The sequence below is a fragment of the Amphiura filiformis genome, chromosome 7 (genome assembly GCF_039555335.1).
Source record: "Amphiura filiformis chromosome 7, Afil_fr2py, whole genome shotgun sequence".
Taxonomy (NCBI): domain Eukaryota; kingdom Metazoa; phylum Echinodermata; class Ophiuroidea; order Amphilepidida; family Amphiuridae; genus Amphiura; species Amphiura filiformis.
Window position 1 is genome coordinate 44,850,452 of NC_092634.1, and position 24,351 is coordinate 44,874,802.

General features: G+C 38.1%; 2 protein-coding genes across 2 annotated transcripts in view; both read left to right on the forward strand.

The window, feature by feature from the left end:
• LOC140157216 (ATPase family AAA domain-containing protein 3-A-like) overlaps positions 1-12,417 on the forward strand; it is a 60,384-nt gene extending 47,967 nt beyond the window's left edge. Inside the window, exons 12-14 of the mRNA XM_072180333.1 lie at positions 9,762-9,929; positions 11,018-11,126; positions 12,009-12,417. Of these exons, the coding sequence (XP_072036434.1) occupies positions 9,762-9,929; positions 11,018-11,126; positions 12,009-12,227 (496 nt within the window). The 3' untranslated portion in view covers positions 12,228-12,417. The remainder of the gene's footprint in view (positions 1-9,761; positions 9,930-11,017; positions 11,127-12,008) is intronic.
• Positions 12,418-16,415: 3,998 nt separating this feature from the next.
• Positions 16,416-23,729, forward strand: LOC140157219 (uncharacterized). Its single transcript, XM_072180336.1, has 2 exons — positions 16,416-16,511; positions 20,336-23,729. The coding sequence occupies exon 2, from the start codon at positions 21,279-21,281 to the stop codon at positions 23,154-23,156; it is 1,878 nt and encodes a 625-aa protein (XP_072036437.1). The 5' UTR covers positions 16,416-16,511; positions 20,336-21,278; the 3' UTR covers positions 23,157-23,729.
• Positions 23,730-24,351: the final 622 nt, after the last annotated feature.

Genomic DNA, 24,351 nt, shown 5'->3' on the forward strand with positions numbered 1-24,351 from the left:
GCCACAAGAATAACAAGCTTCCAGGATGTAAAGATCTTCTTGTACCACAAGGGTTGCACGATGTGGATGAGTCGATTTATACCAATGGCGCCCAGAGTCCACATGCTGGTACCTATAGCAGTGTGTATCATGAAACCGGTAAGCTGACAAATCCAGTAGGTCCCTGGTATTGGCCATTCATTTTTGCCGAGACTACCGACAGTATACCAGATGAGCATAAAGGATGACACCAGATCAGCTACACTCAAACTTGAAACAAATGCATTGGTCGATGTCTGGAGTTTCTTCGAAAATGCCACTGCAGCAATTATCATGGTGTTCCCAATAAGTCCAGTGATACTTATCAATCCAAGAATCACTGCAACAAGAATTCGTTCCCAGTACGAGATGAAAACTGGTAAGGATGAGTCGGTTGCATTGGTAGCAGTATTGTTTGCATTCATATTGTAGCTGTATCAAGACAGTGTGAAAATATGTTAATCCAATAAAACTTATTTTGCTGGTATGAGACTGACTGAAATTGAGGATGGCTGACTGAGATTTATTTGTCATCTGCAAGCTTTAGATCTCCCTTATGAAATGGATGTGAATAGTGTTGCTCAATTAAACACAATCCGAGAATAAGGAAAAAAAACTAGATTAGATGAAGGTAGAAATGATATTCACTAGTAAAAAACAGGGTGTTGCCATCAATTCTTTACAGAAAATGCCACACTTGATATAAGCTAGTTTGCTTCCTCTTTTCCAGCAAATCAAAACATAGAAACCATTAAATTATTATGGTAAGGATAATTAACAGCTTCACAAGAGACTTTCTGGAGTTATCCAAAGTTGTCAACCTGAACAAATACAAAGTACAACTAGCTATGCTCAAGAGAGCATGGTTAAGTTTAATAGGCTGTGGGGTCTTCAGCATCAGGAAATGTGAAGGTAGAAGTTGGTTTCATATCACTTCTTAGGCCAAAAAAATAGAAAGTCCATCTCAGACATCCGCACGCATTGCTATGTGAACTGCAAATGAGCGCTTAGTACTACGCGTTGGTCGTAAATTTGTTTTTTTCCCATATGTTCCATTTTTTTGTATTTTCAGTATGGTATTGCAATCCAATTTTGTCATCTTTTTTTGCAATTTGGTTATTAATTTTCGTACACATTTCGCCATGATTATAAAAGAGAAAAACAAAACTATTCATTGTGTATGTATATTACTAGATGTTTCTGTTTTTGAATATCAAGAAGTACATAAACATTGTGCCATGACTGTAATAAAAAAAATATCTATCGCATAGCTCATTTTCTGGGGAAAAAAAAGCATAGCTTTTTTTTCCAAATGTGTCTGAGACGGACATTCTCTCTTTTTGTTTTGGCCTTATTGATAACAAGCCAAAAGCTCACGAGTGCGTAAAAAGTTCCAGACTGGTATTGCTTACAAACCAACCTCTAGCTGCATTCCATGGCATGATGATGGGCAGGTGTGTTTGTAAAACGTGTGAAACAGGGATACATTTCTGTCTTATCCCGAAAAACTGGGGATACACCTGCTATACTATGCTAATGGAGCTATATAACCCCGGTGCTAAATGCATTATCCTGGTTAGACATATAGGTACAGATATATACCTATGACCCCTCAGTTACTTTTTTTTGGATCAAAATTTGATTACCTAGCTGGGGGTAGAGGTCGAATCGTAAATTGCTCCGATTTGACTGAAACTTGATGGAAATGACCATGAGGAGAACATTCTAAAAATCATCTAACCGGCTTATAAAATGCCCGTCCGTCATTCCGTCCGAGGTTGTGAGCACAATTTCTCGGAACTGGTAAGGTGCATAGTGATATGATTTGGTGGAGGATGGCAATTATCGGTCTTTCCATTAGGCATTTTGACGACGAAAAATAGGATAATTGGTAGCTCAGTTGCATACATTTTTTTTTATTTAGTTCTTTTTTTAAAATTCATTTTTTCAACTCCAAGTGAAATTGCCCCGATAAAATAATGCATGTCATGGTGGGGGCATTGCATCAATGCTTAGCGTAGTGAACCGCACAACCTGCGAACCGCAAAATTTTCCTAGTTCCCTCCAGGTACATCAGATTTTGCTTCCAAACAGGATACAATAATAGCAACTTTTTATTGGATTCAAACTACAGAAAATGAAAATACAAAACTCATTAAACATGTTGAACAAATAAACCATGGTAAGTAGTTCTTATTTCTAATCAAAACTAAATTTAGATACAGTTTCTTTTAAGTGTATTAGATTTCACTGCCAAACTGGAGAGAATAGCATCTTTTTATTGCAATGAATTTATATAAAATAACAAAAATACCCTGGGGATGGAATTTTCCAGTATACCGTAAAAATTTGATAATAAGCATATGTGCTTGTTAACGAGTTGCTCGGACAAGAACAAATTTTTAGGGTAGTTTTTCATTATTTATCTGTTAATTGACAAATATCTATGTTACAGATATTTGCAAATTAGAAGCAAAAACATGAAAATATTTCGCAAACTACCCTAAAAATTTGTTCTTGTCCGAGCAAGTCATTAATAGGCACATATGCTTATTATTAAATTTTTACGGTATAGCATGTGATGCTCAGCTTATGTTCTTCCTCCAAATATGGCCACATGCATCAAGTGCTGGAAAATGTATTTGACTTGATTCCAGGGGAGTCGATGTGTCAATTTTGAACATGAACATACTTGGTAATGTTCTCAATAATATGATACTGATCCATAATCCCCTTCGTTTGCTTCCCGTTTGTATGGTATAAATATCTTGATGCAGACATTTTTGGCTGAAGTCGTTTTGACTTGCACCAGCCTGCAAATTATAGATGCAACTGGAACTTATTTTACATTAATTCTGGAACTGATTTTTACTTCACAAGCAATTTAATTTCTAGTTATTTTTTTAGGCTACTTACTGAATAAATGAGTGAGAATAAAATGCTGAACATTGCCACAATCCACAAGGAAGTTAAACCAAGTTCTGCCCCTGGACAGGTATTTGTCAATTTGCGAGACATTCCAAGTTTCGCATCTGTGGATAATTTTTTGGCAAATCTGCATATAATAGTACAACTTCGTACTTATGCTGTCCACACCAGCAGTGGGCTATGTGATGGCTTCTGCTTCGCCATCTGCCTCGGTTGGTTGTTAGCCTGCTCATTTCTGTTAGGGTTTGTATTCCTCTTGCTTGCCCATCAGCTTTAGCACACTCCAGCCATCATTCTGCTCTGTCTTGTGCAGGCCCGCTGGTTGAACAGGCAGGTTATAGTAATCAGGGGCTTTAACCCTGGTGCTGTTGTGGCGCTTCATTGTGAATCAGTTTCGCTCTGTGTTTAGCCAGGCGGGCGAGACACTCCTCTCCTGGCCACCCTGGTCCGTCCGTAACTTAATGGACATAAGCCATCAAGCTAACAACCCCCGCCACTTGAAGGTGGACCAGGACGATTACCAACATCCTCACAAGTTGGTCACCTCCTCACACAAGCGTGTTACCAGAGGTGGTCTCCCTCTTGCGCTCCATCCTCAAAAGATTAAAGATGGGAGAATGCTAGTTTGGGGGGTACAACAATACTCATTAAAAGTTCCAAGTTTGGTAGCACCCTTTAAAAGTGATAATATTTTACAAGGTGTACGGTATTCATTCCATTAATGCCTAGGGCACTTAACGAAATCATTTTGGGTGGGCGCTTATTTTTTACATTGTTTAGGCCAACAAGATGTAAAAAAGACCCAAAATATTCATCCATCATCATCAGTGTGTCATATGTTTCAGACCATGATTCAGATTTGCATGGGCAGTATACAAATTAATATCAGTTGCTTGTTGTAAAGTCACTGGGTGGGCGTTTATAGGAGCATAGACGGTTAATGGAACAAATACAATATTTTTTCACTAAAACTACAAAATGAAAGGATGACCCGCTGAAAATCAAAATATGAATTTGTCTTGAATCCGCCTAATGTACATGTATAACAAAACCTTCAGTTTCAGGGAAAATGTTCACATTATCTATCAAAAACATGTTTCATAGAGATGTACATTGATAATTATAGAACTAATGATATCAATAATAATAATAATATAACAATAATACACTAGTAATAATATAACTTTACAATGTACAGTACTAAATGACATCATTAGATTATGTTTTATCAATTAAATATACATTATACTAGATGTACAAGGGTGGGGAGATATAATTGAAACTTGTGCAATAAATCTTTGTGAAGAAGAAAAGAAAACTTAAAAACATACATGGAAACAGTTTTTTTACAATGATTCTGACCAAATGTCATTAGTTCATGTCCAGTGGAGCCATGTAGCTGGAGCCATCCCCTTATTATACAAAATGGCTATAGCAGATCCCATTGGTTTAAAAAAGACAGTAAAATTCAGAATTTAACTTTTCCAAACCAAACATGCAAGATTAGCTGAAATGACATGTTTTTCAGTTTCCTAGGATACTTATAATTAAATTAAGCAAATTCTGATATAAATTTGTTATTTCCAGAAAATATTGTACAGTTGAGCAAAGTTTTTTAGTTCCTCCATGAGAGTAGGTATTTTAAGATTGGTGATGGTTGTGGGATATCAACATACGAACGCCTCATCATATGTCCCAGCACAACTTTGAAATCAGGATGCTTACTGGCATAGATCATGAAATTAATGGCACTGTTAGCAGCTGGACCAAGCACTGAATAAAAAAAGATATGATGGGCATTGGGATAACTCCGAAATGACATTAACATGAAATATGGAATAAAACAGACAAAAAATCCAATGACTACAATGAAGAGGTTTTTGGTGATTGCGATCTCTTGTTTGGATATTTGTTTCCGTCTGCGATTTGCTGTGGTGATGTTGGGATCATATCCCTCTTCAGGATCATTGCCCTCTTCAGGATCATAGCCCTCTTTGGCGATTGCAAGAGCTGATGTGGACTTTTTATGACTCTGTGAATTATCAGTCATACAGGTGGGAGAAATCTGTGTCAAATGTTGCTTTTGTTCCCGAAAGTGCTTCTTGATGTACAAGTAGATCCATGTATAACTTCCAATGACAGCTGGTAATGGAGGAAGTAGACCAACTATGTTTAAAAAAAGCCTGAACTTATCTGTGTGTTTAGAGACGGAACATACTAAGTGAAATTTGTTATACCCATAAACAACATCTCCAGTTGCAAGAGGGATTAGAAGACAAGCTGCCGGGATGACCCATGGTATCGCCACAAGAATAACAAGCTTCCAGGATGTAAAGATCTTCTTGTACCACAAGGGTTTCACTATGTGGATGAGTCTATTTATACCAATGGCACCCAGAGTCCACATGCTGGTTCCTACGCAGGCAAATACCATAAAACCAGTAAACTGGCAAATCCAGTAGGCCCCTGGTATTGGCCATTCATTTTTGCCAAGAATACCAACAGTATACCAGATGAATATAAAGGAAGCGACCAGATCAGCTGTGCTCAAACTTGTGACAAATGCGTTAGTCGATGTCTGGAGTTTCTTCGAAAACAATTATCATGGTGTTCCCAATAAGTCCAGTGATACTATCAATCCAAGAATCACTGCAACAAGAATTTGTTCCCAGTACGAGATGTAAACTGGTAATAAAGATGAATCGGTTGCATTGGTAGCAGTATTGTTTGCATTCATATTGTTGCTGTAGCTAGTATTTTTTCCCAATCCACAATGAAATAATTTGTTAACTAGGGTATTTCAGTCAGTTATTTTGCCATTTTTTATAGACAGTGCTTTCCTGCTTAAAGGTGCATGAGGATGGCTGACTGAGGTTTATTTGTCATCTGCAAGCTTTAGATCTCCTTGATGAAATGGATTTGAATAGTGTTGCTCAATTAAACACAATCCGAAAATAAGGGGAAAAAATGATATTCACTTGTTTTAAAAAAACAGGGTGTTGCCATCACTTCCTCCGCAGATAATACCACACTTAAAATAAGCTATTATGTTTTCTCTTTTCAAGCAAATCAAAACAAGGAAACCATAAAATTATTATGATCCAGGTAATTAGCAGCTTCACAAGATACTTACTTGAGTTATCGAGGGTTGGAATAATATTGCTGAATTAAACACATTCTGAGAATATCAAAATAACTAAGATGAAAGTAGAAATGATATTCACTTGTAAAAAACAGGGTGTTGCCATCACTTCCTTCCTAGGTAATGTTACAGTAATGAATTTTTCTATTATGCAAAGCAAAACAAAGAAAAACTAGATATACGATCGGTTGCGAGCACTGCCACCAGGTATTTTGTTGAAAACCGGAAGTGATCCCTTAATTACGCAAAAATATTACATAAACTGGGTAACCACAATTCTTGTGTGAACATACCGTTACTGTCCTGTGTTTTCCTTAGCTAATAAAAATGTTTGTAGGTATTTTATTTTATACCGGAAGTGGCCCCTTAATGACCTTTGACCTCAAATAAAAAAATATCATATATTTACTATGTAATAACAAGTCATGTGTGAACATACCGTGACTCTGCTATGTTTTTTTTCTAGCTAATAAAAAATGTTGAACATTTTTGGTTTTTGACCGGAAGTGACCCCTTAATGACCTTTGATCCCAATTCTGTGTATAACTCTTAGACACTGGCGGAAGATGATGCATATATGCAAGTGACGTCACGATGCTATGTAATGTGGAAGAAGAAGCATTTTAGTGAAAAACAAAATTTTTGGTTTCTAACCGGAAGTGGATCCTTAATGACCTTTGACCGCAAATTAAAAAATACTATATATTAACTATGTAATAACAAGTCATGTGTGAACATACCGTGACTCTGCTATGTTTTTTCTGGCTAATAAAAATGTTGAACATTTTTGGTTTTTGACCGGAACCTTTGATCCCCATTCTGTGAAGAACTTTTAGACACTGGTCATAGATGATGCATGTGTGCAAGTGACGTCACGGTGCTATGTAATATGTGGAAGGAGAAGCATTTTTAGTGAAAATCACATTTTTGACAGGAAATGATCATGTGACATTTGTGGCACCACTCAATGGTCCTAGTGACCAACGATCAACTATGATCAATGTGGCTACGATGGCTGCTTATGATGTTGACGGAAGAAGAAAGAAAGAAGAACGCGGGAAAAAGAAAGCACTGTGCCTGAAAGGTGGCAGTGCAACAAATACAATAATGATCAGCTTCACAAAACACAACAATTCGCCAAGCCCAGTGCATTAGTGAAAGATAATCACACCACCACTTTTCCACACTTATGCTAATGCTTCTAAAATGTAGTGGGATTTTCCACCGATCAGATCCAATGGGCAGATCATAGACAAGTTTCAATCACACTTGAGCTAAATATAGCTCCACTGCACGCCACATGTTGTTCAGCCTTATTTGTTCAGCTGAAACAAGAACATAATAAAACTTATTTCTTCAAATGCTCCTTGCAAAGATTCTTAAAAGAAGAAAGAGAATTTGCAGAGCGGACAGTAGGGAGTTTGTTCCACAAACGAGGAAAGGATACAAAGACAGAATTAAGATATGCATTTGTGTGAGAGGTCCAATGAAGATCCTATCCTTGTTTACCACAGAGGGATGGAGGTACTCAAGACAGGAAGGAGGACCCAATTGGTTAACAAGTTTAAAACATAATATTAACCACAACAACTGGAACAAGTCCAGGGGTAGCACTAGGTTTTAAAACCAGGGGTTCTCAGAACCCCTGAACCCCCTGAAAGTGTTAAAAATATGCGCTCAAATCCTAAAATGAGGGGTTCTCTAGTCAAGTATTGAAATCCCGTTTCAATATATCAGTATCAGATTTTGTGATTTTGGTTATGATGTGTAAATAGTTAAGGCCTGGCAAAACGTGATCTCCCTTTCACACATGATTCTCGCTATTAACCAACTATCTGGCAGTGTACTTGCTATAAAAGTGTTGCTTTATGCCATAAAAGTTCGCAGAATTCTATAAAATGCAGTTCAACATCGGCAAAGTGCAGAATTCAACAGCATTGCAAGTCACTTGGATGAGTGAAAAAGCCATGATTTACTCAATAAAAAATGACATTTCATTGCAAATGAGTTCAAGTTTAGGCCAAATATCATGATATTTATTGAATTACTGGAGTATTTTGACTATAAAACATAATTCAAGGGCAAATTTTTGTCACTCTTTTCTTCTACGGCCTCGTATTTCACCGCTGGCATATCTCTACACACCACCCTTGAAGCATTTCTTACCGATCCCTAGAATTAGAAATTATCAACTCACGTACGTGTCGTCATTCAGTACTGCAATAAAACTCATCAGTGATTCTAGACAATATCACAATCTTTGTTAAATTACGCTGGCGGTGTGTATTTTATTTTTATTTTTTAATTATGTTACAATGCTACGGCGACTTCACTTCAACATTTATGTTAATTTACAGTTATTGCATTTTATGTTACATAATTTCTGGACAGGTCGTAAATATTGGAGATCGAAGCTTTTATTTTTCTTTCACATGTTTTCATTTTTCTGCGCGCATGAAAACCCCTGAACTGGTATGCAAAAATGAATAGATGCGCTCAAACTTAAAAATATGCGCTGTACGCGCAGAAACGCAGGTTAGCGCGACCCCTGAACAAGTCACTGACTTTTATCAACCCAAATTCAGTTAATCTTGACTTATACATTATGTTAAGTCAAATGAAGACATCTTGCAATCCTAACCCTAACGGCCTAAGTGCTTTTTGGCGACGAGAAGGGAAAGAAGGAAGGAATAAAGAGAGAAAACAAAGAAAGAAATTGTTTGCTCTGGGTGGGATTCGAACCCGAGACCCCTCACATGCCAAGCACTGGGTCGGCGACACTCATTGTGTTGGGCTTCACTGGCCAGCGACACCGTGCCTATATATCACTTAATGCGATTGCATCATCATACCACATGGGATGCACACACAAACCGCGCATATATCAAGTAGTATTTTGTAGTACCTGGTACTGTTAGGGTTAAGAATGAACCCAGTACAGGCTTGTTTCCAACATCAGCCTGCGCTCGCTTAAGAGCACTACTCATACAACATGCCACATATAACGACATATTTGCCTGGACAAACATGCCTCTGGTAAGGGTGTTTTTACCACTTGATATATATTTTTACACTGTTTGTTTATCATTTATTGGTGATGAGACTAGTAGTGCTCATTGTATATATTTCTAGCAGCATTTAGGGAAATTAATTTGCAAAAAGTAATGAATGAATGATATGTGTTCTCTTATTGTCAGAATATTGTAAATTAATGTAAATTTATGTATTTCTTACTTTGCCATGTAGATTTATGTTAGTATTAGCCAGTAACCAGCCATAGCAGTTTGAATGGTCCATTAATGATATTATGCATTTCTCTCTTTACCATATGTGACACGATCAAGGGAAATGAGTCTGATGTCGCTAATATTGATTTTGAGATATTGGCAAAGAAAGCGTTAAAATTCTTTTGTTTTATACTGTTTTGAGCGATTGATAAGTTGGCGTAACTTCACAAAGAAAAGTTGTATCAACATGGGGTTTTCAGTTTCTGAAAGCTCTAAATGTCCTCTTTAGAAACATGTGTAAAACTCATTTTCGACCAGGGCCGACATGTGACTCATTCACCTTGATCATGTCACATATAGATTCATGTTAGTATTAACCAGTAACCAGCCAGAGCAGTTTGACTGGACCATTAACAATATTTTGCATTTCTCTCTCTACCATACAGATTCATGTTAGTATTAGCCAGTAACCAGCCTGAGCAGTTTGACTGGGCCATTAATGATCGTCTTGATGAGATGGTAGGCTTTGCCTTGCCAGGACTTGAGGAAAGGGATCGTATGGTGAGACTCTACTTTGACAAATATGTCATCCAGCCAGCTACACAGGGAAGGAGGTAAGTAATCTCAATCATGTAATGGTTTATGTGTGTGGTGTGTGCATGGTATACGTGGATCCTGGGTTTTTCTACCGGAAGTCAGTTTGTACAGAAATTCCTTTTCACAAGGTAACAGGTGTATTGTATAACAATTAGATACAGCTTGGGGATTAATCCATCTTCTTTGTTATTACAATACATATATTGTATTGTGAGAAGGAATATGTATTGTGGGAAATAATTTCTGTCAAAGTGACTTCCGGAGGACAAACCCAGGATCCACATATTGGAGGCCATCAATGATCATCATCTTGATAAGATTGTAGGCTTTGCCTGGCAAGGAATATCTGGATTGGAAGAAAGGTAGCGTATACTTTGATACATATACTTGTATATGCGTATACTTTGATAAATGTGTCATCCAGTCAGCTACACAGGGAAGAAGTTAGGAGACCTAAATTATGGGAAAGATTACAGTATGTTTGTGTGTGTTTGTGTTTAGAAGCCAAAATGAGGATGGGTAAATAACCTGGTATAAGGTAGAAGACCTAAAGTATGCGAAATATTGCAGGTGTGTGTCTGCTTGAATTTTATTATCAGCACCGCCATACATAGATCTTCCATGCTTTACCAACAGATGTAAAAAATGTTATTTACAGCATGTGTCATTTGCAAATAGAGAACAAGTTTGTCCACAGTGTGACCAGTGACTTTAGGAATGTGTGTCCATATTTGAATCCTCCTTTGGACCTGCCTATGTTGGGCTTATGTTATCATCCAGATAGTTGTCTGCCCCGTTGTTTGGCTGCCTGGCTGTCCGGGCAGAAGCAAAACCATTAATCCACTGTGCAGCTCTTGGTATGGTGATAGGATATGGTGGCCTGATGTACTGTATAGTTTGGTGTCATGTTATTTGCATATTTATTATTTGTATTAACCTTTGTTATTTACACACCTTTGTGTGGGGGCCAACTTAATTAATTACAAACTGTAATTCTAGTTAACGGGCATAGTTTTGAAGCAAAACAAAAAGGCTTCCTACTGACATGATTTGTTACTGGTAGCATTACTTGCAACTTCTGTTCTCTTATTCAAAACCTTTGTAGAAAACTGAAGGTTGGTCAGTTTGACTTCAATGAGAAGTGCACAGAGATAGCCAAGAAGGCAGACGGTCTGTCCGGAAGAGAGATCTCCAAATTGGGTGTTGCATGGCAGGTGAGTTTATGCTTAGATTGTTGGTAAAGGGGGCAAACTGAACATTTTTGCTGATTTTGGCTCCTCAGAATGATCTATGGAGTATTACCGGAAGTTCGTCAGAAATTTTTTCATGAGCTCCTTTTCATCTGCCTCTGGGTTATGTAGAATAAATGTAGTTTTTAACAGATGACAAATATCTTAGTAATTCAAAAAGCACATGTTGGACAAGAGGTTTTGGATTGATAAAAATAGTTCAGAGAATGACAAAGCAAATCTGCAAAGGTGAAGTGCACATCAATATGTAGATATTGTGTTGGGCCAGACTTCTCAGTATAATTTGCTGCCCAAAAAACTATGTTTTACCATCCTGCATAATATATGATCATACATATTTTTACAGCTGTGAAGAAAGAGAGTATAAGAGCTGAAGGGCCCTACACTTGCTGGCAGAAAAGAACGGCACTTGTTTACATTTTGAGAGCGTGCACAGCATAAACACAGAAGTGGGGCTCTGATTGGCTAATTCAATTGTCTTGCAATTATAACAACAGACCAGTAATCTGATTGGTCGATTATGTGTCAAAGCGTTGACGTTGGCCAGCACTTATGAAGGGAACACAAAGCCCCTTGTATGTTGCTCATTAACAGGGCTGCTTGCATAAGCCTTTTTGAAGTATGGCGAGCACAAAAGGAGAGGGCGTACTTTGGTTTCAGTAAACATTTGTATGCTTTCTCAGCTGACAAAAAATTACTCAAATCAAAGTACGCCCTCTCCTTTTGTGCCCGCCATACTTCAAAAAGGCTTATTGTGGTGAAGGATAAGATATCTTCTCATGTAGTTTTGTATGTTCTATTTCTCAGTGTAACACTTCTCTCTATAATAATGTTGTAATTTTCCAGGCTACTGCTTACGCCTCTGAAGATGGCATACTAACAGAGGAGATGATCGACGCCAGGGTCAACGACGCCATCAGTCAACACAAACAAAAGGTGGACTGGCACGTGGCTGAAGAAGAAAAGATTGAGAAAATCGAAACGCTTCATGCAATGAAGACAGAAGGTTATATCAAGACTCATGATGATCAAAAGTCACCAAAGGGCAAAGGTCAAAAGTCATGATGAGAGGATGGAAGCAGTAATAATTTAGTGTTGACCAACTGAGTATCTTCCCTGCTTATAATTTCATTCCTGGCTATAGTTGTGGGATCAATGTAAAGGAGTGAGAAAGGTCAACTGTCAATGCATGTAATTGGTTGGTTCAAGCTAGGGCAGGTCTTCCCAACTGGCAGCATGCGTGCATCATTCATAGTGGCACTCTGACAGATGTAGAATTAAAAAAAACCATTTTATAAATGTTGGCATGGAAGTTCATTACATGTTATACTATATGCCGTGTAAATTAAATAGAAGTGTGTGCAAAGATAGCGCATCTGGGCCACTCAAACCCCTCATCCATTAGCTTCAGAGGCTGCTAGCTGCCCCTGGAAACCACCCGTTAGTGGTGCCACTCTTATGGATAGAAGCGCTTTTATGGTTACTAAAATTCTAAAGTTGAGAAGGCCTGAGCTAGGGTGTGTTGTTCTGTGTACTTCATTACACATACCTTAGGGATTCAAACTAAACACAGTTGTGTAACATAAGGTACCCCCTCCCCAATCATCAACCTTTGATGTATGGTTATCGCATTGTAGCCTAAATGATATGGAGCATGAACTCAATTTAAATATTGGTTCTGTTAGACCTGAGATTTTGATTTTATAAACTACATGAGCAAGCATAATATTTTTTTAAATGCCCCCTAGAAAGATTTTGCAATTTCATGTAGTTGTAGACTTATTGAAAATGGTTAGTGTGCAGGTGTAGTAAAATAGCTACACATTGCTACTGCTGCCCAGCTACTGTATGGGTACTCTAGAGAACACACACTGGTACAGGAGTGGTACTGCACAGGTACTCGCAAAGCAAATAGCTGGGCAATACTAATGGCAGGGGAGTGTATTATCCCATGGGCACTACAAGCTGAATTATTGTCATCTAAGAACTAATTTGCGTTTGTAAATGGTTCTAACTGTGGAGGTGTGTGTGTTTTGTCACATTCACACTGTGGAGTCTGCTAACAACCGTGGAGCTCCACAGTTGAAGTCCATTATAAAGTGCATCATCTCCCGGCCCAAATAACCTTTGTTGACCCTAGTTGGTAAAAAGACAGAATGGCATTGGCATTGACAAGAGTATGTAACAAACAAATTCCATGTTAAGAAGTCTCAAAGTATACTTTGAAAAGATCTTTTTAAGATCTTTCAAAGAGTACTTTGAAAGATCTTAAAAGGGCATTTCGTGATCCACAGCCTTATCTCCCCACTTTTCTCAAAAAAGTTGTGATTTTTATACCACTGGATACCTCTGGCTACATAATGTTTATGTACCAAATATTTCTTGCAGATTAATTCGTTAGCAAAAATATCGTCAAATTTGAATTTGGCATACCAGAACAAAATTACAACAGTGGCCTATGGACCAGTGTAATACATAATAATCATGCATAACTCGCAAAATTGGAACCAACCAAAATTTTGGGAATAAGCTTTTTTCGTGGTTATCTACTGAAAAATGTCATAAAAAGAGGATGGTACATGTAGGATCATGAAATCTTCCTTTAACATGGCACTTGTATTGAAAAGAGTATGTAACAAACAAGTTAGCTACAGATTTATAAAAGGAATCAATACTACCATCAGAATATGTTGTGTGTTGATCTGGATACCTGTAATATTCATCAAAGTTCAGATTTTGTGCATTTTTGTAACAAGTATAATTGTGATAATGAACCAAACAGGTGGGAAACATGATAGCAATTAGGCTAAAAAAATCGTTATGTTGCCCTCAAGTGGGGAAAAATGGAAAAGTTTTTTAAACCTACAGTTTAAAAAAATCCCCACTAAATATTAAATAATGCTTTTTCCATTAGGGGCATTATGTCAATTTTGACTACTGGATACTTGTTAGATAATCAATTTAAGACTGGTCTTTCAATAAAATATTAATTTGAAGTGAAAAACATGGATTTTTTGAACATATCTGTAAAAATCATCATTAAAAAAAATGCTGCTCTGATTTTTCAGGATTTATGGTCGGTCACTGAGGGCAACACAATATATATATTTTTTTTTTGCCTTGGGATAAATTCAAAATCTGGCAATCACATTGATGGATTAAAATATGCATGATGTGTAAGATTGCCTTTGGTGAAAACACCAATAGTAGAAAATATTATGAACTAGTGAAATACCTTTGTGGTTTTTATGATTTTATGAAATGTTACCAATACTGTATTGGTATAAATATAATAGTTTTCATTGTAACTATATAATTATGTTTGTGGCCAATAAAAATAATCATGAGTTATCTGATAGTGTAAGTTGATCTACTTTTGTGTGTGTGAGCTCTTTCATGTTTGAAAGATATATTTTTGTCTAAATATTTAAAACAAAAGTGTAAGAGTTTCTTTATTAGGAACTAGTTTATCATGAAGAGGAACTTCTGTAGGAAATGACGAAACAGAATTTATTTTGTTTGCTAGTTTTGCTTTATTTATGAGCCCTTGGCCCAGTTCACTGGTTCAAAATAAAACATAGTTAACCAAAATTTACATTCACAAGATTTTGAATTAAATACTGGAACATTTTTTTTAATTGCAACTTCTATGTTGCGTCTGAAAACATTGACTTCATAAGGCAACTGACCCGCTAGACTGGTCATGTGACACTTTGAGACTTGCATTGTTTTAGACCAGCGTAAAAAACTGAATTCAGGTGATTCACACATCTTCAATTCAGATCTCGGGAGGAGGTCACTGGAACAGCTTCCCCCACCCCTTTAGCCTATACTACTTCAATTAGGCCCTTTTGAAATTACATTTTACCCAATATACCCCTGTACCTTATGATACGAACGAAGCCGAGGACAATAATATTGGGAAAACCGTACCAAAACACTCGCAGAGGTCACGTTTTTGCCTCTATGGGGGTCGAAAACATCAAAGTGCTCCGATTTTGCCAAAAGAGGTGTCAAAATGTTCGTTTTGGTGAAACAAATCAAATAAGGATAGGAATGCACCATCTTGGATGTTTCGTTACCTAGGTAACACAGCAAAATAGGTCAATGTCAATAGGCCTCAATGGTAGGGCCTACTTGAGCAAGTTTGAAATTTTGACCCTATGCAAAGTTCAATGACCTTTTACCCCCCTTGGGGCCAGTTTATATTTTTGGGAACATCCTGATTATGTTTTAGGGTCATCTTAGGAACCTAAAAAATTTGGTTTGGTTTGGTCCTGTGGGGGGTGCACACACTGTGGTCCTAGCTCCCTGAGTATAGCGAGCAGGAAAGATCTGCATATTTTAATGTTTCTGTAGTGTTTTCCTAAGCATTTTCGGAGCGTGTTAATATGTATCAAAAATGGCTTCCCCCACCCTTTTGCCCTGCAAAAAAACTTTACCCCCCCCCCCCCCAATTCTACCATCCCCAGGCTCATATTTGCTCATTATTGCACAGTCCCATAAACCACTGACCAATACACCTGCTGAACTTTCAGGTTTTATACAATTTTTACCGAGAAGACTCAAGAAAAATTATAGATGCCAATTTACGTACACAACAAAGTATTTTGAAACTTCAAGGATCTGAAGAAGCTGACAATGGAGACCGCTGTTCATAAAGTTAGGCAGATTATCGCATAGCATTAGGGGCTGTGCAATAATTATGAGCCCTGGGGGAGGGTAAAATTGGGGGGGGGGGGGAAATTTTTGGCCAGCCAAAAGGGCGGGCAAGCACTTTTTTGCCAGCCGAGAGCAGGGGGGGAGGGCAAGCGATTTTTGGCACACATTCATGGGGCGCCTTTTAAATAAAATGCTCTAAAAAGGCTTAGGAAAACAGCTCGCAACATATATCTAGACCATTTAAGGTTTGCACTGGGATCCCAAAAATTTGGCATTAAAGGGGGGGCAAAGATTGTTTGGCAGGGGCGGCGGGGGGTGGGGCAAGCGATTTTTGGCAGGCCGAGAGGGGGGCAAGCGGGCCGTTCGGAAATTTTACCCCCCCCCCCCACCCAGGGGGGTTATTGCACAGCCCCTTATCATAGCAGCCCGGGCACACAGAAACTTAAGCCATGGGAAACATATTTTCATAAAGTTAGGCAGATTAGGCACATGTGTTTATTAAACATGTTTTTTCTCAGGGGCACCGTCTGGGAAATTTAAATAGCGCCCTCTCTTCTTTGAGGAGCACGAGCTGTCTATAGCAGATAAAAAAAATATTTTCATGAAGTTTTGGCCAAAATGTAGTGAACATTTTACCTGTAAATGACAGTTAAATACCATATTCATCATGTGACATTACTGCATCAGGTAAGTGTGTTACTAAAGACATCAGAAATGCCTTGATTTTGTAATTAGATCGCAGCTCCGAGTGGAAAATAGAAATAATTTTGGGGTGTGGCTCGTACTATTCATGTTTTGATACAGTGCCGTACTATTACGCTGACTTTCGTATTCGGCGAGGAGGACGATTTCGACCTCCTGGTTTGTTTACAAACAGAGAGGTAGACAAAAAACCGTTCCGCTTGTCCAAATACTCAAGTATCAGAAGGATGGTCCACAATAGCGTGATTCACGTAACCTGAATAGGGATTAAAAAGCTGTCACGTAGAACCATGTGCTTCTATTGTCCAATTTGCCATCAAGATTTCATATGGAAACAGTTCAGACCCAGTACGATCATGTCAGAAATTAATATTTTGTTCTGGGTCTGATTATTCGGACTAGTTTTGATAGTGATACGATATATACGAGCATGACGAGCCATAGTGCCGTACTAAATTACGCTGACTTTCGTATTCGGCGAGGAGGACGATTTCGACCTCCTGGTTTGTTTACAAACAGAGAGGTAGACAAAAGACCGTTCCGCTTGTCCAAACACTCAAGTATCAGAAGGTAATCCGAATAATCAGACCCAGAACAAAATATTAATTTCTGACATGATCCTGTTCTGGGTCTGAACTGTTTCCATATGAAAGAAGGATGGTCCACAATAGCGTGATTCACGTAACATGAATTAGGTATGCTAGGTGAATTCAAATTTGCCATCAAACTGTATCATTTTACATATCAATTAAAGCCCTTGAGTAAAGAAAGCCAAAACTGAAAACATTTTTGTCATAGCACTTTCCGTAACAAGGTTACATCCCGGGGGTTACATCTTGTCAAAGATTGACTTTCATCAAAAAGATTCTGCTAGCAAAATTCCCCAAAACGGCATTTAGGGGTGTTTCTAGATCTTAGTCTCATGGCGATAGCAGCTTTTTTAATGGAACTGCTATCAAAATCCTCTAAAATTCCATGTGCGACTGGCTCATCACCATAAAAAATCATATATTTGGGTCAAGTGAAGTATAGAAAACATATTTATGTAGGTTTCCTTCACCGACTTGTTCTAAAAAAAATTCAAATTTCTAGGTAAATATGCATTGTGTTTGGGCCCCGGTCTAGGCGAATTTCGCTGACTAGCAAATGTGTTAACTAAGGTTTGCCTGGGATACCTACATGAATAGGGATTAAAAAGCTGTCACGTAGAACCATGTGCTTCTATTGTCCAATTTGCCATCAAGATTTCATAGAAACAGTTCAGACCCAGAACAGGATCATGTCAGAAATTAATATTTTGTTCTGGGTCTGATTATTCGGACTATACGAGCCACTGATCCAGACGCTAGCTCTAGAACTCTGGCCATAGTATCCGTTTTTACTTCTACTAGTGTCATAGGCACTTTCATTGAATAACTTGTTGAGCATGCTTGAACGATCCAGTACAAAAGTTCAAAGCATTTTTAAATGTTTGATCGAGCCCAGTTCAAAAATTGAATTTGAATGAAATGTTGAAACTCCCGACTCTCACCAGGAGTTCCAACATGTGCTGTGTGCTGTGTATGTGTTTAATGTGCATTCACATACATATGTAGCCGTCGATATGAAGAAATCGTTGCTAAATGATTGCAAATTACACATTTGTAATCATTTTTCACCACAAATATGATAATGATATGAAAAATGTAAACACCGGTGAGCAATGTATGAATATATGGAGAGGTCAAACAGGTTGTTAATTATTGTCAATATTAATATTTTGCGACATTTATAATGAAAACAATTAACACTGAAGACACCCTATGGCACCTGCTACAACTTGAGAACAAGTCCTCAAACGTTCAAAATTTGTAGTTACAACAACTGGATTGAACCAATACAAATGAAATGAGAACACACAATCGTCGGTCATTTCTAAAGGTGCATTTATACTCAATCGCTTTTGCAGAAAACTCAATTGCACACATGATCAGTTTACTAAATCACCGTCGTATAATTTGAATGCTGAGGATGCGCATGAATTGCTGTTTTTCAAAAGCGACACATAGGCCTATATCTGACATCTGTCGGTCAGCGTTAACATTACACACATACTTGTGCAGTTGTAAACATGGTTATCGACAATGATTCAGTCTGATGATGATTAACCCATGAGTATAAACTCAGCTTTACACAATGACTAATTTACATAGGCACAAAAGGCTGTGTTCATTACACCGTTACTCAGCCAAACATGGTAGAGTAGAGCCCGGATGCCGCCCGGATGTCCTATCTTGACAACGTTAATTTTCTCAACAAGCAGATACGAACAGCAAACGTCTACCAGACGCTGGCTATTCATATCTCTGTGCTGGTAGAGAAAATTAATATATGGCAAGATAGGATATCTGGACCCTACTCTGGCATGTTTGGCTGAGTAACGGTACATGTACATGAACACTGTCTTTTGTGCCTATGTAAATTAGTCATTGTGTAGACCTGAGTTTATCATGGGTTACTCATGCTAGACCGAATCCTTGTCGTTAATAGTAATACCAACTTCGCAAGTTATGTGCGTAATGCTTGTTAGTGAACGTTGACCGACTGAGGGTGTCAGTCTATACCTGTTGCTTTTGCGAAACAGTGAATCGCACGCTTGCTCAGTATGCAAATACAATGGCGATTTTGTACACTAATCATGCGTGCGATTCGGTCTTCTGCGAAAGCAGTTGAGTATAAATACATCTTTAGAAATGGCTGATGATTGTGTGTTCTAAAGTGGGTTTATTAGCCACCTGACACACATTTGTATTGATTCGATCATGCATTGAAGTGCTTTCAACTTTTGTAGTGGAACGTTCAAGCATGCACTACCAGTTTTTCAATGTAAAGTGCCTCTGGCCTCAGTTAAAGTAATTTAAAACGGTTACTATGGGCAAAGTTATAGGGCTACACTGATCCATGGATCCTCTACTTCCTATACATGCTGTACCTCAGTTTTTAGTTTTATCGCACAGGCTTTATGTGATCATGCTGGTATGGTGCTGCATGTGATGAACTAGTAGTACTAGTAGGGTTAAATTGGGTATATTCGCTCTGTCGGGTAATTTTGCTCTTAGTTTATATAATTAAATCGATATTGCACATGCATGCATTCTTGCAACTATTTTCATCAGAACATGGAACACCCTGACATCTTGTTTTAGCTGCACGTATAAAGGGTGACAACTTTTTTAAAATTTAGAGCGTCACAAATATAACTGACAAAGTTTAACCAGCAAAACCAGTATATTTGTGTTAGTTATTTGATATTATAGAAACAACATTTTGCAAGTGATGTGGGTATTTTGATTATTTTGTTATCAAAATTATTATTATAAAAAATTTTAAAAAGTAAAAAATAAAAGCATCAATTATTATAATTATAAATAGAGAACAGAAAGAAATTTGAAGCCATAACTAGAAATTCAATGTTCAAGGTTTCTGTGGACTGTTCCAGCTCTCACCCAAAGGTTCCAAAAAAAAGGTCATGTTCTCACCCAGGAAATAAGTAACAAAATCAGTGATAAATTGCTGTTCAAATTGAAAAATAAGGGTCTTTGGGTGATAGAACAAATGGAAAAATAGGGGTCTTTGGGTGACAGAGCATGTGTTTGTAAACAAATTATGAGGTCTTTGGGTGAAAGTGACGCTGAAAAAGGGGGTCTTAACAGCCCTACCGGTACATACGCGTCACCTCCAAAGTGGGAGTGCCCCTCCCCGGATTTTATCCACAATAGTAAATTGTGTTCAATCCTAATTTTCTAATCTATGTTTCTATGTCATCACAGGTGCAGTGTATACGTTGAGCCATGGCGAATCGGCAGCTGCTCAACTTCTTCTGCTGCAAATATTGCGCATGTAACTTTGCCGATTTTGACGTCTACAAAAACCATATCCAGAGCCATGAAATTATCTACCGTAAATTCTGGTTGACCAGAGGTCAGGGTCTTGCATGCAGGTGTGGCTATGTGGTCCAAGGCAGTGGACTACGGACACATAATGGGTGTCATTACTGGAATAGTGCTCGGCGTGTTAGAAGCAAGTACTTTGCGTATGGCCACCGGCATCCACAAACAATAACAAGTCTGTTCCGACGCAGAATTTTCAAGAGTGAACCGATCCAGTATACCCCGATTAAGTATGATGTTTCTCATTCGCTACCTCAGCATGAGTGCCCGCATTGTGGGTACGGATTTCGAAAGATGGAGAATTTGAAAAGCCACATGAAAGTGCATACTGGCGAGACAAATTACAAGTGCAAAGAGTGCAACCGCCATTTTGTTTCTAAAACTGGACTCGATTACCACCGCATGAGTAAACATTTGAAAAACAAGCCATTTAAGTGTGATTTATGCGGCTATGGATTCATCAAGTTCCAACACATGGAGAGACATAAAAGGACTCATCTACTTGAGAAACCTTTCAAGTGTAAAGTCTGCGATCGGAGCTACATCACGAACAGTAATCTGAAAGTTCACGAAAGAATCCACTTAGGAATCAAGCAGTTTCACTGCAAGTATTGCGGACGCGCATTCTGGCAGAAAGGTCACATGAAAGACCACATGCTTGGACACGGTTTCCCGGAGAATTTCTCCAAAACTAACACCTGCGATATTTGCAATAGAAGTTTTTTTGCGCAAGAAAAATTTGCGGGATCATTACAGAACCCATACGGGAGAGAAACCTTACATTTGTCAGCATTGCGGACATGGCTTTGCAACGAACAATTTGATGATGCGACATATGAAGGGACATTCGGGTCACTTACGCTACAAATGTGATCAGTGTGATCAAGGTTTTACGACGACTGGTAATCTTCGTCGTCACGTAATGAGGAATCACACAGGCGTGAGGCCTTACATGTGTGAGATTTGCAACAAGGGTTTCGCATTTATATCTGATCTTCGCACCCACGAACATTGCCATCTACCCGATAGCGAGAAACCTCTGAAATGCAAGATCTGCGATCGAGGTTTCAGCGTTCAGTCTAAGTTGAACATGCACATAAAGGGTCATAGCGGTGAACGCCCTTACGAATGCGAATACGAAGACTGTTACAAAGCATTCGCAACTTCAAGTAGAAGAACTCGACACCATCATACGCACACCGGTGCTAAAAATTACAAGTGTCCAGAATGTAGCAAAGGTTTCTCACAGCCAGGAAATCTCAAGCGACATATCCGCAACCACAGTGGACTTACGCCATACAAGTGTATTTTCTGCGACTATCGCTCGGCAGAAAAGGGTAATTTAAAAAGACATGTGAAGTACAAGCATCCACCGGATTATACCGAAGCTAATCTTGCCATCATGCTGGAACCAGTTTTCGATAATGATCCAAGTGATAAAGGATCTGATTCTACCCGACAACAAAATAGCTCAGATATTGTCTTGAATGATGAGATGGAGACTGATGGTACATCTGGTACTCCACCAGATGGTAGTGTACAAAATAATGCCTCCAATTTGCCTACAGATGAACCAATGGTAGATGAAACAGAGAGTAATGTCATCAGCAAGGTCCTCCCTCCACTAGAAGTATCTGTAGATGAGCAGAACAATAATATTGGTGATTTTGTTTTGGGTAACTCAAGTCCAATTTTGTCAGTGGGTGGGTGTTTAAGCAATGATCTTCCACCCCTACATGTAGATGTACAAGATGATGACATTACTGATCTTACTTCTGGTAACAAACTCCCTACAGTGTTTGCCAATGTGGATGAAAGTGAACACCTTCCTTCTTTCGATCCTGATGTTCAGAAGATTATGCCAGATTTAACTGCATCTGTCGATGTAAGTTTAAGAAGTACAAATGCAGATCTTTCATTGGTAGATGTTAACATAGAGAATGATCTTGGGGATTCAAATGACATTCCTGTTTTATTAGAGAGTCCAGATATAATTTCAGATCTTCCCATTTTGTCTGGTCCTCATGTATCACAAAATGACACCGATATGATCACTCTTTGTAGAAATACACCACCTACTCTGTCAGATGGTGCAAATATCCAGAAACACCTTCCTATTCTTACCGCTTATTTGGCAGGAAATGACAGTGTTTTTACTTCGAGAAATCCACCAGATATTTCATATGATGTTCAAACATGCAACAGTAATGACCTTCCTTTGCTTAGCGTTGATTCAGGGGAAAGTAGAAGTGGTATGGCTTTGAGAAATACACTACCTATTGTGTCAGAAAATGTAAGTAAAAGCCCTCCTGTTCTTGCTGCTCATGTACCATTTGATAACAATAACATCACATTGGCAGTCACATCTGAGGGCACCCGAGTCAGTAAAAAAGTTCCTTTAACACTCAATTGTGACAAGGGAAGTAGCAGTGATTCTGCTTTGAGGGAAACACCACCTGTTACCATGGTTACACCAAAAAGTACTGGTATCGCTAATGATCACTGCATTCCCAGTTACTTTGATAAGGAGGTAAATCTAGGAAACATGTCATCCGTTGTGAAGGAGGGTGTAAGAAAGAGTCATCGAGTAACTGGTAAGAGTCAAGATTGTCGAACACTAGATGTTGATATACAGGACAAAATCAATGCTATCATTTTGAGAAACACAGCTGTGTTGGAAAGTGTTGGTATAAGCAAATAACCAACAATACTTTCATAGTTATGCTGGTTTCATACTTTATGTTGCTTGCTGCTGAGTGGCGTGACGCTTCATCATGCCGCTTGCACTTGCCTGCAAGCAGAGTGGCACACCGCTGAGTGAGAGCGGCATGATTCTGAAAGTCACTCTTGCCGCTCAGCACCACTCCAAAATCATATTTTGTTGTCATACGTCAGAGCTGCACCGCTCTGAGTTGATTTGAATTCAATTCCCAGCAGTGCTGCCGTGGCGGCAAAAAGTAATTGATATATCAGCTTGCCGCTGGTCACCGCTAGCGTTTCTGGTGCAGTGAAGTAAAATCATAATTCAAAGCGGCATGCAAATTATGAAACCAGCAGAAGTGCTGTCTGTAATAAAAGTAAAGTGTGGGTGACATAACTTTCAAAATGAACTGAAATGATTTATAGTCAAGCAAGAGTGCAAAACAAAATAGCCTTTTTCTTTTAACTTCATAGTTGTAGTTCTGTTTAGATAGTATTTGTAAAGTAAGTATGACTAAAGAGGTTTAATTAGGCCTAAAAAAATTGTTTGATTGGCGTAACATTAACAAAAATTAGTGTAGGTCGGTCGGAAACTAAAAAAAATTTTTGCACATTTTAAGCTGTAAATCGCGTATGATAAAGGCTTTGGAACTTTTTTTTTTCAATTTTCAATTTTATTTTTTTTTTTGCAAAGAAATAAGAAAAAAAGTCTAGGGTCAGGCCTTTTTTAGGGTCGGTCGCTTTACGCCAATCAAACAATTTTTTAGGCCTTAGTTCTATTCTTACATGTATGATCTACTCTTTTTATTAAAAATTTATCCAGTTAGTGTAAAATATCTTTGGGTACGGTACCGGGGTATCTACTATGTAGATGATTAGATTGTATGTCACAACCAAGAATAAAACTTTGTCATTGTATAAGGTAGATAATGATGGATACAAAAATATTAATATAGATTTAAAATATGTATATGCGAAGACTACTGCAACCTACATCGCAATTTACACAGTAGTTCAAATTTATGGTGTAAATTAAAATTACTGAAATAAATTCTTGTTAATAATGCATGAAACCAGCTCAGGAACAAAAAATTGCCAACTCTAAAACGAGAAAACAGAATTCATGTACATATTGAAATATATGACATTTATCAAATTACAGAGATTTATCAAAATATTGTATAAAGTGTATTATA

What these genes read in the sequence shown, in the direction of transcription:
- LOC140157219 (XM_072180336.1), top strand. Translation starts at nt 21,279, where the DNA reads ATGATGCGACATATGAAGGGACATTCGGGTCACTTACGCTACAAATGT.